This window comes from Scyliorhinus torazame, chromosome 19 (genome assembly GCF_047496885.1).
Source record: "Scyliorhinus torazame isolate Kashiwa2021f chromosome 19, sScyTor2.1, whole genome shotgun sequence".
Lineage (NCBI taxonomy): Eukaryota > Metazoa > Chordata > Chondrichthyes > Carcharhiniformes > Scyliorhinidae > Scyliorhinus > Scyliorhinus torazame.
The window spans coordinates 18255929-18273514 of NC_092725.1; the positions used below are offsets into that span (position 1 = coordinate 18255929).

Here is a 17586-nt window from a genome sequence, read left to right on the forward strand (position 1 = left end):
TACTCTGTATCTAACCACATGCTGTACCTGTCCTGGGAATGTTGATGGGGCAGTGTAGAGGTAGCTTTACTCTGTATCTAACCCCGTGCTGTACCTGTCCTGGGAGTGTTTGATGGGGACAGTGTAGAGGGAGCTTTACTCTGTATCTAACCCTATGCTGTACCTGTCCTGGGTGTGTTTGTTGGGGACAGTGTAGAGGGAGCTTTGCGCTGTATCTAACCCCGTGCTCTAGCTGTCCTGGGAGTGTTTGATGGGGACAGTGTCGAGGGAACTTTACTCTGTATCTAACTCCGTGCTGTACCTGTCCTCGGAGTGTTTGATGGGGACAGTGTAGAGGGAGATTTGCGCTGTATCTAACCCTGTGCTGTGCCTTTCCAGGGAGTGTTTGATGGGGACTGTGTGGAGGAGCTTTACTCTGTATCTAACCCCGTGCTGTACCTGCCCTGGGAGTGTTTGATGGGGACAGTGTAGCGGGAGCTTTACTCTCTATCTAACCCCGTGCTGTACCTGTCCTGGGAGTGTTTGAAGGGGACAGTGTAGAGGGAGCTTTACTCTGTATCTAACCCCGTGCTGTGCCTGTCGTGGGAGTGTTTGATGGGGACAGTGTAGAGTGAGCTTTACTCTGTATTTAACCCCGTGCTGTACCCCTCCTGGGAGTGTTTGATGTGGACAGTGTAGAGCGAGCTTTACTCTGTATCTAACCCCGTGCTGTACCTGCCCTGGGAGTGTTTGATTGGGACAGAGTCGAGGGAGCTTTACTCTGTATCTAACGCCATCGTATTCCTGTCCTGGGAGTGTTTGATGGGGACAGTGTAGAGGGAGCTTTACTCTGTATCTAACCCCGTGCTGTATCTGTCCTGGGAGTGATTGATGGGGACCATGTAGCGGGAGCTTTACTCTGTATCTAACCCCATGCTGTACATGTCCTGGGAATGTTGATGGGGACAGTGTAGAGGGAGCTTTACTCTGTATCTAACCCCGTGCTGTACCTGTCCTGGGAGTGTTTGATTGGGACAGTGTAGAGGGAGCTTTACTCTGTATCTAACCCCGTTCTGTACATGTCCTGGGAGTGTTTGATGGGGTCAGTGTAGAGGGAGCTTTACTCTGTATCTAACCCTGTGCTGTAGCTGTCCTGGGAGTGTTTGATGGGGACTGTGTCGAGGGAACTTTACTCTGTATCTAACCCCGTGCTGTACCTGTCCTGGGAGTGATTGATGGGGACAGTGTAGAGGTAGCTTTACTCTGTATCTAACCACATGCTGTACCTGTCCTGGGAATGTTGATGGGGCAGTGTAGAGGTAGCTTTGCGCTGTATCTAACCCTGTGCTGTACCTTTCCTGGGAGGGTTTGATGGGGACTGTGTGGAGGAGCTTTACTCTGTATCTAACCCCGTGCTGTACCTGTCCTGGGAGTTTTTGATGGGGACAGTGTAGATGGAGCTTTACTCTGTATCTAACCCTATGCTGTACCTGTCCTGGGAGTGTTTGTTGGGGACAGTGTAGAGGGAGCTTTGCGCTGTATCTAACCCCGTGCTGTACCTGTCCTGGGAGTTTTTGATGGGGACAGTGTAGATGGAGCTTTACTCTGTATCTAACCCTATGCTGTACCTGTCCTGGGAGTGTTTGTTGGGGACAGTGTAGAGGGAGCTTTGCGCTGTATCTAACCCCGTGCTGTAGCTGTCCTGGGAGTGTTTGATGGGTACAGTGTCGAGCGATCTTTACTCTGTATCTAACTCCGTGCTGTACCTGTCCTGGGAGTGTTTGATGGGGACAGTGTAGAGGGAGCTTTGCGCTGTATCTAACCCTGTGCTGTACCTTTCCTGGGAGGGTTTGATGGGGACTGTGTGGAGGAGCTTTACTCTGTATCTAACCCCGTGCTGTACCTGTCCTGGGAGTGTTTAATGGGGACTGCGTGGAGGAAGCTTTACTCTGTATCTAACCCCGTGCTGTACCTGTCCTGGGAGTGTTAGAAGGGGACAGTGTAGAGGGAGCTTTACTCTGTATCTAACCCCGTGCTGTGCCTGTCCTGGGAGTGTTTGATGGGGACAGTGTAGAGGGAGCTTTACTCTGTATTTAACCCCGTGCTGTACCTCTCCTGGGAGTGTTTGATGTGGACAGTGTAGAGCGAGCTTTACTCTGTATTTAACCCCGTGCTGTACCTGCTCTGGGAGTGTTTGATGGGGACAGAGTCGAGGGAGCTTTACTCAGTATCTAACCCCATCGTGTTCCTGTCCTGGGAGTGTATGATGGTGACAGTGTAGAGGGAGCTTTACTCTGTATCTAACCCCGTGCTGTATCTGTCCTGGGAGTGATTGATGGGGACCGTGTAGAGGGAGCTTTACTCTGTATCTAACCCCGTGCTGTGCCTGTCCTGGGAGTGTTTGATGGGGACAATGTAGAGGGAGTTTTACTCTGTATTTAACCCCGTGCTGTACCTCTCCTGGGAGTGTTTGATGTGGACAGTGTAGAGCGAGCTTTACTTTGTATCTAACCCCGTGCTGTACCTGTCCTGGGAGTGTTTGATGGGGACAGTCTAGAGGGATCTTTACTCTGTATCTAACCCCGTTCAGTATCTGTTCTGGGAGTGATTGATGGGGACCGTGTAGAGGGAGCTTTACTCTGTATCTAACCCCGTGCTGTACCTGTCCTGGGAGTGTATGATAGGGACAGTGGAGAGGGAGCTTTACTCTGTATCTAACTCCGTGCTGTACCTGTCCTGGGAGTGTTTGATGGTGGACAGTGTAGAGGGAGCTTTACTCTGTATCTAACCCCATGCTGTACCTGTCCTGGGAATGTTTGATGGGGACAGTGTAGAGGGAGCTTTACTCCGTATCTAACCCCATCTTGTGCCTGTCGTGGGAGAGTTTGATGGGGACAGTGTAGAGGGAGCTTTACTCTGTATCTAACCACATGCTGTACCTGTCCTGGGAGTGTTTGATGGGGACAGTGGAGAGGGAGCTTTACTCTGTATTTAACCCCGTGCTGTACCTGTCCTGGGAGTGTTTGATGGGGACAGTGTAGAGGAAGCTTTACTCTGTATCTAACCCCGTGCTGTACCTCTCCTGGGAATGTATGATGTGGACAGTGTAGAGCGAGCTTTACTCTGTATCTAACCCAGTGCTGTACCTGTCCTGGGAGTGTTTGATGGGGACAGAGTAGAGGGAGCTTTACTCTGTATCTAACCCCATCGTGTACCAGTCCTGGGAGTGTTTGATGGGGACAGTGTAGAGGGAGCTTTACTCTGTATCCAACCCCATGCTGTACCTGTCCTGGGAGTGTTTGATGGGGACAGTGTAGAGGGAGCTTTACTCTGTATCCAACCCCAAGCTGTACCTGTCCTGGGAGTGTTTGATGCGGACAGTGTAGAGGGAGCCTTACTCTGTATCTAACCCCGTGCTGTACCTGTCCTGGGAGTGTTTGATGGGGACAGTGTAGAGGGAGCTTTACTCTGTATCTAACCCTATGCTGTACCTGTCCTGGGTGTGTTTGTTGGGGACAGTGTAGAGGGAGCTTTGCGCTGTATCTAACCCCGTGCTCTAGCTGTCCTGGGAGTGTTTGATGGGGACAGTGTCGAGGGAACTTTACTCTGTATCTAACTCCGTGCTGTACCTGTCCTCGGAGTGTTTGATGGGGACAGTGTAGAGGGAGATTTGCGCTGTATCTAACCCTGTGCTGTGCCTTTCCAGGGAGTGTTTGATGGGGACTGTGTGGAGGAGCTTTACTCTGTATCTAACCCCGTGCTGTACCTGCCCTGGGAGTGTTTGATGGGGACAGTGTAGCGGGAGCTTTACTCTCTATCTAACCCCGTGCTGTACCTGTCCTGGGAGTGTTTGAAGGGGACAGTGTAGAGGGAGCTTTACTCTGTATCTAACCCCGTGCTGTGCCTGTCCTGGGAGTGTTTGATGGGGACAGTGTAGAGGGAGCTTTACTCTGTATTTAACCCCGTGCTGTACCCCTCCTGGGAGTGTTTGATGTGGACAGTGTAGAGCGAGCTTTACTCTGTATCTAACCCCGTGCTGTACCTGCCCTGGGAGTGTTTGATTGGGACAGAGTCGAGGGAGCTTTACTCTGTATCTAACGCCATCGTATTCCTGTCCTGGGAGTGTTTGATGGGGACAGTGTAGAGGGAGCTTTACTCTGTATCTAACCCCGTGCTGTATCTGTCCTGGGAGTGATTGATGGGGACCATGTAGCGGGAGCTTTACTCTGTATCTAACACCATGCTGTACATGTCCTGGAAATGTTGATGGGGACAGTGTAGAGGGAGCTTTACTCTGTATCTAACCCCGTGCTGTACCTGTCCTGGGAGTGTTTGATTGGGACAGTGTAGAGGGAGCTTTACTCTGTATCTAACCCCGTTCTGTACATGTCCTGGGAGTGTTTGATGGGGTCAGTGTAGAGGGAGCTTTACTCTGTATCTAACCCTGTGCTGTAGCTGTCCTGGGAGTGTTTGATGGGGACTGTGTCGAGGGAACTTTACTCTGTATCTAACCCCGTGCTGTACCTGTCCTGGGAGTGATTGATGGGGACAGTGTAGAGGTAGCTTTACTCTGTATCTAACCACATGCTGTACCTGTCCTGGGAATGTTGATGGGGCAGTGTAGAGGTAGCTTTGCGCTGTATCTAACCCTGTGCTGTACCTTTCCTGGGAGGGTTTGATGGGGACTGTGTGGAGGAGCTTTACTCTGTATCTAACCCCGTGCTGTACCTGTCCTGGGAGTTTTTGATGGGGACAGTGTAGATGGAGCTTTACTCTGTATCTAACCCTATGCTGTACCTGTCCTGGGAGTGTTTGTTGGGGACAGTGTAGAGGGAGCTTTGCGCTGTATCTAACCCCGTGCTGTACCTGTCCTGGGAGTTTTTGATGGGGACAGTGTAGATGGAGCTTTACTCTGTATCTAACCCTATGCTGTACCTGTCCTGGGAGTGTTTGTTGGGGACAGTGTAGAGGGAGCTTTGCGCTGTATCTAACCCCGTGCTGTAGCTGTCCTGGGAGTGTTTGATGGGTACAGTGTCGAGCGATCTTTACTCTGTATCTAACTCCGTGCTGTACCTGTCCTGGGAGTGTTTGATGGGAACAGTGTAGAGGGAGCTTTGCGCTGTATCTAACCCTGTGCTGTACCTTTCCTGGGAGGGTTTGATGGGGACTGTGTGGAGGAGCTTTACTCTGTATCTAACCCCGTGCTGTACCTGTCCTGGGAGTGTTTTATGGGGACTGCGTGGAGGAAGCTTTACTCTGTATCTAACCCCGTGCTGTACCTGTCCTGGGAGTGTTAGAAGGGGACAGTGGAGAGGGAGCTTTACTCTGTATCTAACCCCGTGCTGTGCCTGTCCTGGGAGTGTTTGATGGGGACAGTGTAGAGGGAGCTTTACTCTGTATTTAACCCCGTGCTGTACCTCTCCTGGGAGTGTTTGATGTGGACAGTGTAGAGCGAGCTTTACTCTGTATTTAACCCCGTGCTGTACCTGCTCTGGGAGTGTTTGATGGGGACAGAGTCGAGGGAGCTTTACTCAGTATCTAACCCCATCGTGTTCCTGTCCTGGGAGTGTATGATGGTGACAGTGTAGAGGGAGCTTTACTCTGTATCTAACCCCGTGCTGTATCTGTCCTGGGAGTGATTGATGGGGACCGTGTAGACGGAGCTTTGCTCTGTATCTAACCCCATGCTGTACATGTCCTGGGAATGTTGATGGGGACAGTGTAGAGGGAGCTTTACTCTGTATCTAACCCCGTGCTGTACCTGTCCTGGGAGTGTTTGATTGGGACAGTGTAGAGGGAGCTTTACTCTGTATCTAACCCCGTTCTGTACATGTCCTGGGAGTGTTTGATGGGGTCAGTGTAGAGGGAGCTTTACTCTGTATCTAACCCTGTGCTGTACCTTTCCTGGGAGTGGTTGATGGGGACCGCGTGGAGGAAGCTTTACTCTGTATCTAACCCCGTGCTGTACCTGTCCTGGGAGTGTTTGATGGGGACAGTGTAGAGGGGGCTTTGCGCTGTATCTAACCCTGTGCTGTACCTTTCTTGGGAGTGTTTGATGGGGACCGCGTGGAGGAAGCTTTACTCTGTATCTAACCCGGTGCTGTACCTGTCCTGGTAGTGTTTGATGGGGACAGTGTAGAGGGAGCTTTACTCCGTATCTAACCCCGTGTTGTACCTGTCCTGGGAGTGTTTGATGGGCACAGTGTATAGAGGGAGCTTTACTCTGTATCTAACCCCGTGCTGTACCTGTCCTGGGAGTGTTTGATGAGGACAGTGTAGAGGGAGCTTTGCGCTGTATCTAACCCCGTGCTGTACCTGTCTTGGGAGTGTTTGATGGGGTCTGTGTAGAGGGAGCTTTACTCTGTATCTAACCCCGTGCTGTACCTGTCCTGGGAGTGTTTGATGGGGACTGTGTGGAGGAGCTTTACTCTGATTCTAACCCCGTGCTGTACCTGTCCTGGGTGTGTTTGATGGGGACTGCGTGGAGGGAGCTTTACTCCGTATCTAACCCCGTGCTGTACCTGTTCTGGGAGTGTTTGATGGGGACAGTGTAGAGGGAGCTTTACTCTATCTAACCCCGTGTTGTACCTGTCCTCGGAGTGTTTGATGGGGACAGTGTAGAGGGAGCTTTACTCTGTAGCTAACCCCGTGCTGTACCTGTCCTGGGAGTGTTTGATGGGGACAGTGTAGAGGGAGCGATACTCTATATCTAACCCCGTGCTGTACCTGTCCTGGGAGTGTTTGATGGGGACAGTGTAGAGGGAGCTTTACTCTGTATCTATCCCCGTACTGTACTAGTCCTGGGAGTGTTTGATGGGGACAGTGTAGAGGGAGCTTTACTCTGTATCTAACCCCGTGCTGTACCTGTCCTGGGAGTGTTTGATGGGGACAGTGTAGAGGGAGCTTTACTCTATCTAACCCCGTGTTGTACCTGTCCTGGGAGCATTTGATGGGGACAGTGTAGAGGGACTTTACTCCGTAAAAACCTTGTGTTGTACCTGTCCTGGGAGTATTTGATGGGGACAGTGTAGAGGGAGCTTTACTCTGCATCTAACCCCGTGTTGTACCTGTCCCGGGAGTGTTTGATGGGGACAGTGTAGAGGGATCTTTGCTCTGTATCTAACCACATGCATTACCTGTCCTGGGCGTGTTTGATGGGGACAGTGTAGGGGGAGCTTTACCCTGTATCTAACCCTGTGCTGTACCTGTCCTCGGAGTGTTTGATGGGGACAGTGTAGAGGGAGCTTTACTCTGTAGCTAACCCCGTGCTGTACCTGTCCTGGGAGTGTTTGATGGGGACAGTGTAGAGGGAGCGATACTCTGTATCTAACCCCGTGCTGTACCTGTCCTGGGAGTGTTTGATGGGGACAGTGTAGAGGGAGCTTTACTCTGTATCTATCCCCGTACTGTACTAGTCCTGGGAGTGTTTGATGGGGACAGTGTAGAGGGAGCTTTACTCTGTATCTAACCCCGTGCTGTACCTGTCCTGGGAGTGTTTGATGGGGACAGTGTAGAGGGAGCTTTACTCTGCATCTAACCCCGTACTGTACCTGTCCTGGGGGTGTTTGATGGGGACAGTTTAGAGGGGGCTTTACTCTGTATCTAACCCCGTGCTGTACCTGACCTGGGAGTGTTTGATGGGGACAGTGTAGAGGGAGCTTTACTCTGTATCTAACCCGTGCTGTACCTGTCCTGGCAGTATGTGGTTGGGCTGGTTTGGAATGACTCCTCATTACTCTCTCAATGCCGGCTCCTCCTCAATGGGGAGCCCAAATGCAGACTGAGTGACCACTTTGTAGAACACCTTCGCCAAGTGCGCCAGCATGACCCTAACCTCCCTTTTGACTGACATTTACCTCACCACCTTTTGTCTTGCCTACCCGTCTGCCCTGGGCCTGCTACGATGCTCCAGTGAAACCCATTGCAAAGTAGGAGGCGTGTCATGGGAGTGTCCCTTCAAGAAATGTCTTTATCTTATCACATGGCTTTAGTGATGTCATTGTGTGGGTGGAGCTGGGCTGTGGCTCTGAGTTTTACTTTCGCTTTGAGTTTGACCTGGCTTTGTATTGCACAGGTTGGAAAGAAATGTCTTTCGAGCTGTAGTTTTAAAGCTGTTTCCAGATCACTTGATAACTTAAAAGTGATAACTGGTTTCTGGAAAGAATTCAAACCTGCTTTTGTGGAAAGGAAACAGGTGTATCCATATCAAACCACACCAGACCACACATCCCCTCCCCCACTGGGCCATCTGTCACTTTTTTACTAGTTTTTGCTTTCGCTGAGCGCTGACCTTTGCTCTGCCTCAGCCCTTGGCACAGCCATTAACCCACCCTCCTGCCACGCGCCTGTGACATCTTTGCAGCAATCTCTGATCGCCCCCCCGCCAGCCGCTGAGGGTCTACTTAGCCCCTGCTGCATCACGCACCCCCTTCCTCTCGCCGTTCTGCCCCCTCTACGGTTCTGGGGAAGAGCCGCAAGGCCTCGATTTGTGAGCTTCTCTCCCTCTCTCGCTCTGCGCGAGGCTTTTCTTTCCCACTCCGCACCGCGCCCCAGCTGTGTCGGACAGCGGCCATACGCACTTTTGTCGTTGTACGTCCACGTTTCGTCATCGTCGAAGTGCGTGTTGCCCGAGATGTGGTGGTCGCCGGGGAAGAAGGCATGGGCCAGGGTGCCCTCGGGTCCATCGAAAGGGTAGCCATCGCCGTGGTTCGAGCGACTGAAGTCGATAACGATGTCAGCTTCACCCGAAACCTCCTTGAACTGTAAGAGTGAGGCCCTACTCCACACCTGGAAGGCGGACATCAGCAGCTGCCTGACTGTGCCTGCATGGATCTGCGAGCGCTGGGAATAACTGTTAACCCTGTGGAGAAAAATGGCGGAACACTGTAGGCAGTCTGAGGTAGGGAGGGTTGTAGGAGGCTGGAGGCAGTTACAGAGATAAGGAGGGTTGTAGGGATTGGAGGAGGTTATAGAGTTTGGGAGGATTGTAGGGGTTGGAGGAGTTTAGAGAGATAGGGAGGGTTGTATGGGTGTAGGAGTTTACGGATGTATAGAAGTTATAGGGGAAGGACAGGGATAGGTTTAGTCAGCTGTCAAGAGACAGGACTTGACTTGCGAACAACGACATAGTATTTTCAAATCCCTACCTCGCCTGCAGCTGATGGACACATTTACTCAGCAGTAGGCCGGAAATGAAGCCTCCAATTTTCCTGCTGTGTGATTCTGCTGTTCAGTGCAACACAGGCGTAGAATAGGTTAACTAGGCCGAGATTGAGGCCCGAGATTTCCCTGCGGTGTGAATGTGTGGTCCAAAACCACAAGGGGGCGAACAGGTTAACTAGGCCAATATTGGGGCCTGGGACTTACCTGCTGTATGAGCCAGTGGTCCAGGACCACACAGGCAGAGAACAGGTTAACTAGGTCGAGATTAGGGTTGGGAATTTCCTGCTGTGTGTGTGTACGCGGTCCAGGACCACACGCATGGAGAACAGGTTAACTAGGCCTAGATTAGGGCCTGAGACTCTCCTGCTGTGTGTGTATGCGGTCCTGTTCCACACAGGCGGAGAACGGATTAATTAGGCCGAGGTTGAGGCCTGGGATTTTCCTGCAGATTCTGTTGGCTTTCACTCAGACATTCACCTCCAGGTCAGGAGTTTCTTTTTCCACACTGTCCCGGCCAGGGCATATCTCTTCCTCCTCCGCCTCATGATCTCCGAGGTCCCGATGATGTCAGGCAAGGAGCACCGTCGCTTCTTCATCAAGCCCAGGGTCTCATCATCTGTTGGAGAGAGTTAGAAACAGCGGGTGAGAGGGAATCAGAGAGTGTGTGCGAGAGCGAGAGAGAGAGAAACAGCGAGAGACACCAAGAGATTTCCTCGAGTGCATGAGGGATTGTTTCTTCGAGTAATATATTATAGTGCCAACCAGGAAGCGGGCTATTTTAGATTTAGTTTTATGTAACAATGAAGAGTTGATAAATAGTCTTGTCTTTAAGGATCCTCTTGGAAGGAGTGATCACAGCACGCTAGAATTTCAAATTCAGATTAAGCGAGAGAGGACACAGTGCCACACTGGAGTTTTAGCATTGGGCAGAGGTAATTACACAGGCCTGAGGAAAGAGTTGGCCCAAGTGGACTGGGCTCATATTTCATAGAATTTACAGTGCAGAAGGAGGCCATTCAGCCCATCGAGTCTGCACTGGCTCTTGGAAAGAGCACCCTACCCAAGGTCAACACCTCCACCCTATCCCCATAACCCAGTAACCCCACCCAACACTAAGGGCAATTTTGGACACTAAGGGCAATTTATCATGGCCAATCCACCTAACCTGCACGTCTTTGGACTGTGGGAGGAAACCGGAGCACCCGGAGGAAACCCACGCACACACGGGGAGGACGTGCAGACTCCGCACAGACAATGACCCAAGCCGGGAATCGAACCTGGGACCCTGGAGCTGTGAAGCACTTGTGCTATCCACAATGCTACCGTGCTGCCTTATAACTGAGGGTAGGATAGTTGAGGGACAATGATGAATGTTCAGGGAGATACTAAACACCCCTCAATTAAAGTATATTCCTGAGAGGAAGAGGAATTTGAAAAGGGACAACAATGTTCCATGGCTAAACATGGAAGTCATGGAAGTATATCCTACAAAGGAGAAAGCTGGAGCATACCATAGTGCAAAGGCTGTTGGTAAACTGGAGGGTTGGGAGAACTTTAAGGTTCAGCAAAAGGCTACTAAAAATAAAATTAAACGAGCTAAGATGAACCACAAAAGGGAACTAGCAGAAAACATAAACACTGATACCAAAAGCTTAAAGAGGAAGAGAATAGCTAAAGTAACTGTTGTTCCTTTAGAGGACGATACTGGTCAGGTAACAATGGGGAACACAGAGATGGCGGAGATACTGAACCAATATTTTGCCTCTGTCATCCATGTAGAGAATAATAAACCATTTCCAAAAGCTACGTTTAATGTAGAGGAACTTGGTGCAATAACCATCACTCGGGAGACGGTATTGAATAAAGTAATGGGACTAAAGGCAGATAAGCCTCCAGAACCTGATGTCCTGAACCTTGGGGTATTAAAGAAAGTGGCAGCAAAGATTCTGGATGCATTGGTTCTGATATTTCCCTATTCAAAAAGGGAGAGAGGACAAAAGTAGGAAACTATCGGCCAGTTAGCTTGACCTCTGTGGTGGAGAAGTTACTGGAATCGATCATTAAAGAGGAGATGACTGCACATTTGGAAAGACAAACCCAATCCACCATTGTCAGCATGGGTTGATGAAGGGTACGTCACGCTTGACAAACTTGCTTGAGTTCTTTGAGGATGTAACCAGTAAGGTGGATAATGGGGAACCTGTGGATGTGGCGTATCTAGACTTCCAGAAGGCATTTGACAAAGTGCCGCATAAAAGTCTGATCCAGAAGGTGAGATCGCAGGGGATTGGGGATAGAGTACTCCATTGGATTGAGGATTGGCTGACTGACAGAAAGCAGAGGGTCGGGTTAAATGGGTCCTTCGCTGGCTGGTGAACTGTAACTAGCGAAGGGGCTGCAGGGGTCAGTCCCCGACCTCAACCGTTTACAATCTATAGAAACGATCTGCAAGCAGGGACAGAGGCTAACGTACCAAAATTTGTGGATGATACTAAAATTGGCTGGAAAGCAGGCAGTGAGGAGATACAGGTTTTACATATGGATATCAATAGGCTAGGAGATTGGGCCAAAATTTGGCAGATGGAGTTAATTCTCCGAGGTTAGCCATTTTGGCCGAAAAAATAGAACGGTAAATTATTATCTAATCCCCGTTGGGGGATGGGATTCACGCCGCCCCGCCCCCCCCCCCCCCCCCCCCGGTGATTCTCCGACCCGGTGGGGGGGGGGGGGGGGGCGGAGAATCCCGCCCCACATCTGGAGTATGGTGTCCAGTTTTGGTCTCCTTGATTGAGGAAGGATGTGGCGACATTGGAGGGAGTTCGGAGGAGCTTCACCAGATTGATTCCGGGGATGAAAGGGTTGACGTATGAGGAGAGATTAAAAAGTTTGGGTTCATACTCGCTGGAGTTTAGAAGGATGAGAGGGGATCTGATCGAGGTATATAAAATACTAAGAGGGATTGACAAAGTCAACGTGGACCAAATGTTCCTCCTTGTGAGACAATCTAGATGAGAGGTGACAGATAAAGGTTGAGAGGCGGTAGATTTAGAACTGAGATGAGGAGGAACTACTTCTCGCAGAGGGTGGTGAATTTGTGAACTCGCTGCCCCATAGTGAATCGGAGTCATTAAATGGTTTCAAGAAGGAGATAGATATATTTCCGATAAAAAACGGGTTAAAGGGAGATGGGGAACAGGTAGGGAGGAGGATTTGAGACCAGGAAGAGATCAGCCATGATCTGATTGAATGGCAGTGCAGGCTCCAAGGGCTCAATTGCCGTAATCTGTTCATACGTCCTATGTTCCTATGAGAGAGAGAGAGAGAGAGACAGAGAGAGAGAGAGAGAGACAGCGAGAGACAGCGAGAGACAGAGAGAGACAGCGAGAGACAGCGAGAGACAGAGAGAGACAGCGAGAGACAGAGAGAGACAGCGAGAGACAGCGAGAGACAGCGAGAGACAGAGAGAGACAGCGAGAGACAGAGAGAGACAGCGAGAGACAGCGAGAGACAGCGAGAGACAGAGAGAGACAGCGAGAGACAGCGAGAGACAGAGAGAGACAGCGAGGGACAGAGAGAGACAGCGAGAGACAGAGAGAGACAGCGAGAGACAGCGAGAGACAGAGAGAGACAGCGAGGGACAGAGAGAGACAGCGAGGGACAGCGAGAGACAGAGAGAGACAGCGAGAGACAGAGAGAGACAGCGAGAGACAGCGAGGGACAGAGAGAGACAGAGAGAGACAGAGAGAGACAGCGAGAGACAGCGAGAGACAGAGAGAGACAGCGAGAGACAGCGAGAGACAGCGAGAGACAGAGAGAGACAGCGAGAGACAGAGAGAGACAGCGAGGGACAGAGAGAGACAGCGAGAGACAGAGAGAGACAGCGAGAGACAGCGAGGGACAGAGAGAGACAGCGAGGGACAGCGAGAGACAGAGAGAGACAGCGAGAGACAGAGAGAGACAGCGAGAGACAGCGAGGGACAGAGAGAGACAGAGAGAGACAGCGAGAGACAGAGAGAGACAGCGAGGGACAGAGAGAGACAGCGAGAGACAGAGAGAGACAGCGAGAGACAGCGAGAGACAGCGAGGGACAGAGAGAGACAGCGAGGGACAGAGAGAGACAGCGAGAGACAGAGAGAGACAGCGAGAGACAGCGAGGGACAGCGAGAGACAGCGAGGGACAGCGAGAGACAGCGAGAGACAGCGAGGGACAGCTAGAGACAGCGAGAGACAGCGAGAGACAGCGAGAGACAGCGAGAGACAGAGAGAGACAGCGAGAGACAGCGAGAGACAGAGAGAGACAGCGAGGGACAGAGAGAGACAGCGAGAGACAGCGAGAGACAGAGAGAGACAGCGAGAGACAGCGAGAGACAGCGAGAGACAGCGAGAGACAGAGAGAGACAGCGAGAGACAGCGAGAGACAGCGAGAGACAGAGAGAGACAGCGAGAGACAGAGAGGGACAGCGAGGGACAGAGAGAGACAGCGAGAGACAGCGAGGGACAGAGAGAGACAGCGAGAGACAGCGAGGGACAGAGAGAGACAGCGAGGGACAGCGAGAGACAGCGAGGGACAGAGAGAGACAGCGAGAGACAGAGAGGGACAGCGAGAGACAGCGAGGGACAGAGAGAGACAGCGAGGGACAGCGAGAGACAGCGAGGGACAGAGAGAGACAGCGAGAGACAGAGAGAGACAGCGAGAGACAGAGAGAGACAGCGAGAGACAGAGAGAGACAGCGAGAGGCAGAGAGAGACAGCGAGAGACAGCGAGAGGCAGAGAGAGACAGAGAGAGACAGCGAGAGGCAGAGAGAGACAGCGAGAGGCAGAGAGAGACAGAGAGAGACAGCGAGAGACAGAGAGAGACAGAGAGAGACAGCGAGAGACAGCGAGAGACAGAGAGAGACAGAGAGAGACAGCGAGAGGCAGCGAGAGACAGCGAGAGACAGCGAGAGACAGAGAGGGACAGCGAGGGACAGAGAGAGACAGCGAGAGACAGCGAGAGACAGCGAGGGACAGAGAGAGACAGCGAGAGACAGCGAGGGACAGAGAGAGACAGCGAGGGACAGCGAGAGACAGCGAGGGACAGAGAGAGACAGCGAGAGACAGAGAGAGACAGCGAGAGACAGAGAGAGACAGCGAGGGACAGCGAGAGACAGCGAGGGACAGAGAGAGACAGCGAGAGACAGAGAGAGACAGCGAGAGACAGAGAGAGACAGCGAGAGACAGAGAGAGACAGCGAGAGGCAGAGAGAGACAGCGAGAGACAGCGAGAGGCAGAGAGAGACAGAGAGAGACAGAGAGAGACAGCGAGAGGCAGAGAGAGACAGCGAGAGGCAGAGAGAGACAGAGAGAGACAGCGAGAGACAGAGAGAGACAGAGAGAGACAGCGAGAGACAGCGAGAGACAGCGAGAGACAGAGAGAGACAGAGAGAGACAGCGAGAGGCAGAGAGAGACAGCGAGAGACAGCGAGGGACAGAGAGAGACAGCCAGAGACAGCGAGAGACAGAGAGGGACAGCGAGAGACAGAGAGGGACAGCGAGAGACAGAGAGAGACAGCGAGAGACAGAGAGAGACAGCGAGGGACAGAGAGAGACAGCGAGAGGCAGAGAGAGACAGCGAGAGACAGAGAGACACAGCGAGAGACAGAGAGAGACAGAGAGTGACAGAAAGAGACAGCGAGAGACAGCGAGAGAATGCAAGGGACAGAGAGAGACAGCGAGGGACAGAGAGAGACAGCGAGAGACAGAGAGAGACAGCGAGAGACAGCGAGAGACAGAGAGAGACAGCGAGAGGCAGAGAGAGACAGCGAGAGGCAGAGAGAGACAGAGAGAGACAGAGAGAGACAGCGAGAGGCAGAGAGAGACAGCGAGAGGCAGAGAGAGACAGAGAGAGACAGCGAGAGACAGAGAGAGACAGCGAGAGGCAGAGAGAGACAGCGAGAGACAGCGAGAGACAGAGAGAGACAGCGAGAGGCAGAGAGAGACAGCGAGAGACAGAGAGAGACAGCCAGAGACAGCGAGAGACAGAGAGGGACAGCGAGAGACAGAGAGGGACAGCGAGAGACAGAGAGAGACAGCGAGAGACAGAGAGAGACAGCGAGAGACAGCGAGAGACAGCGAGGGACAGCGAGAGACAGCGAGAGACAGCGAGGGACAGAGAGAGACAGCGAGAGACAGAGAGAGACAGCGAGAGACAGCGAGAGACAGAGAGAGACAGCGAGAGACAGCGAGAGACAGCAAGGGACAGAGAGAGACAGCGAGGGACAGAGAGAGACAGCGAGGGACAGAGAGAGACAGCGAGAGACAGCGAGAGACAGAGAGAGACAGCGAGAGACAGCGAGAGACAGCGAGAGACAGAGAGAGACAGCGAGTGACAGAGAGGGACAGCGAGAGACAGAGAGGGACAGCGAGGGACAGAGAGAGACAGCGAGAGACAGAGAGAGACAGCGAGAGACAGCGAGAGACAGAGAGAGACAGCGAGAGACAGCGAGAGACAGCGAGGGACAGAGAGAGACAGCGAGGGACAGCGAGAGATGGCGAGGGACAGAGAGAGACAGCGAGAGACAGAGAGAGACAGCGAGGGACAGCGAGAGACAGCGAGGGACAGAGAGAGACAGCGAGAGACAGAGAGAGACAGCGAGAGACAGCGAGAGACAGAGAGAGACAGCGAGAGACAGCAAGGGACAGAGAGAGACAGCGAGGGACAGAGAGAGACAGCGAGAGACAGAGAGAGACAGCGAGAGACAGCGAGAGACAGAGAGAGACAGCGAGAGACAGAGAGAGACAGCGAGAGGCAGAGAGAGACAGCGAGAGGCAGAGAGAGACCGAGAGAGACAGAGAGAGACAGCGAGAGACAGAGAGAGACAGCGAGAGACAGAGAGAGACAGCGAGAGACAGAGAGAGACAGCGAGGGACAGAGAGAGACAGCGAGAGACAGAGAGAGACAGCGAGAGACAGCGAGAGACAGCGAGAGACAGAGAGAGACAGCGAGAGACAGAGAGAGACAGCGAGAGACAGCGAGGGACAGAGAGAGACAGCGAGGGACAGCGAGGGACAGAGAGAGACAGCGAGAGACAGAGAGAGACAGCGAGAGACAGCGAGGGACAGAGAGAGACAGCGAGGGACAGCGAGAGACAGCGAGGGACAGCGAGAGACAGCGAGAGACAGAGAGAGACAGCGAGAGACAGCGAGAGACAGAGAGAGACAGGGAGAGACAGCGAGAGACAGCGAGAGACAGCAAGGGACAGAGAGAGACAGCGAGGGACAGAGAGAGACAGCGAGAGACAGAGAGAGACAGCGAGAGACAGCGAGAGACAGAGAGAGACAGCGAGAGACAGAGAGAGACAGCGAGAGGCAGAGAGAGACAGCGAGAGGCAGAGAGAGACAGAGAGAGACAGAGAGAGACAGCGAGAGGCAGAGAGAGACAGCGAGAGGCAGAGAGAGACAGAGAGAGACAGCGAGAGACAGAGAGAGACAGCGAGAGGCAGAGAGAGACAGCGAGAGACAGCGAGAGACAGAGAGAGACAGCGAGAGACAGAGAGAGACAGCGAGAGACAGCGAGGGACAGAGAGAGACAGCCAGAGACAGCGAGAGACAGAGAGGGACAGCGAGAGACAGAGAGGGACAGCGAGAGACAGAGAGAGACAGCGAGAGACAGCGAGAGACAGCGAGGGACAGAGAGAGACAGCGAGAGACAGAGAGAGACAGCGAGAGGCAGAGAGAGACAGCGAGAGACAGAGAGAGACAGAGAGAGACAGCGAGAGACAGAGAGAGACAGCGAGAGACAGAGAGAGACAGCGAGAGACAGAGAGTGACAGAAAGAGACAGCGAGAGACAGCGAGAGACAGCGAGGGACAGAGAGAGACAGCGAGGGACAGAGAGAGACAGCGAGAGACAGAGAGAGACAGCGAGAGACAGCGAGAGACAGAGAGAGACAGCGAGAGACAGAGAGAGACAGCGAGAGGCAGAGAGAGACAGCGAGAGGCAGAGAGAGACAGAGAGAGACAGAGAGAGACAGCGAGAGGCAGAGAGAGACAGCGAGAGGCAGAGAGAGACAGCGAGAGACAGCGAGAGACAGCGAGGGACAGAGAGAGACAGCGAGAGACAGAGAGAGACAGCGAGAGACAGAGAGAGACAGCGAGAGACAGCGAGAGACAGCAAGGGACAGAGAGAGACAGCGAGGGACAGAGAGAGACAGCGAGGGACAGAGAGAGACAGCGAGAGACAGCGAGAGACAGAGAGAGACAGCGAGAGACAGCGAGAGACAGCGAGAGACAGAGAGAGACAGCGAGTGACAGAGAGGGACAGCGAGAGACAGAGAGGGACAGCGAGGGACAGAGAGAGACAGCGAGAGACAGAGAGAGACAGCGAGAGACAGCGAGAGACAGAGAGAGACAGCGAGAGACAGCGAGAGACAGCGAGGGACAGAGAGAGACAGCGAGGGACAGCGAG

At 52.7% G+C, this 17586-nt stretch overlaps 1 protein-coding gene across 1 annotated transcript in view; it reads right to left on the bottom strand.

Moving 5' to 3' along the window:
• LOC140396034 (matrix metalloproteinase-17-like) overlaps positions 1-17586 on the bottom strand; it is a 267207-nt gene that overhangs the window by 171597 nt on the left and 78024 nt on the right. Inside the window, exons 3-4 of the mRNA XM_072484101.1 lie at positions 9619-9757; positions 8559-8839 (exon numbers count right to left, since the gene is read on the bottom strand). Coding sequence (XP_072340202.1) covers positions 8559-8839; positions 9619-9757 — 420 coding nt within the window. The remainder of the gene's footprint in view (positions 1-8558; positions 8840-9618; positions 9758-17586) is intronic.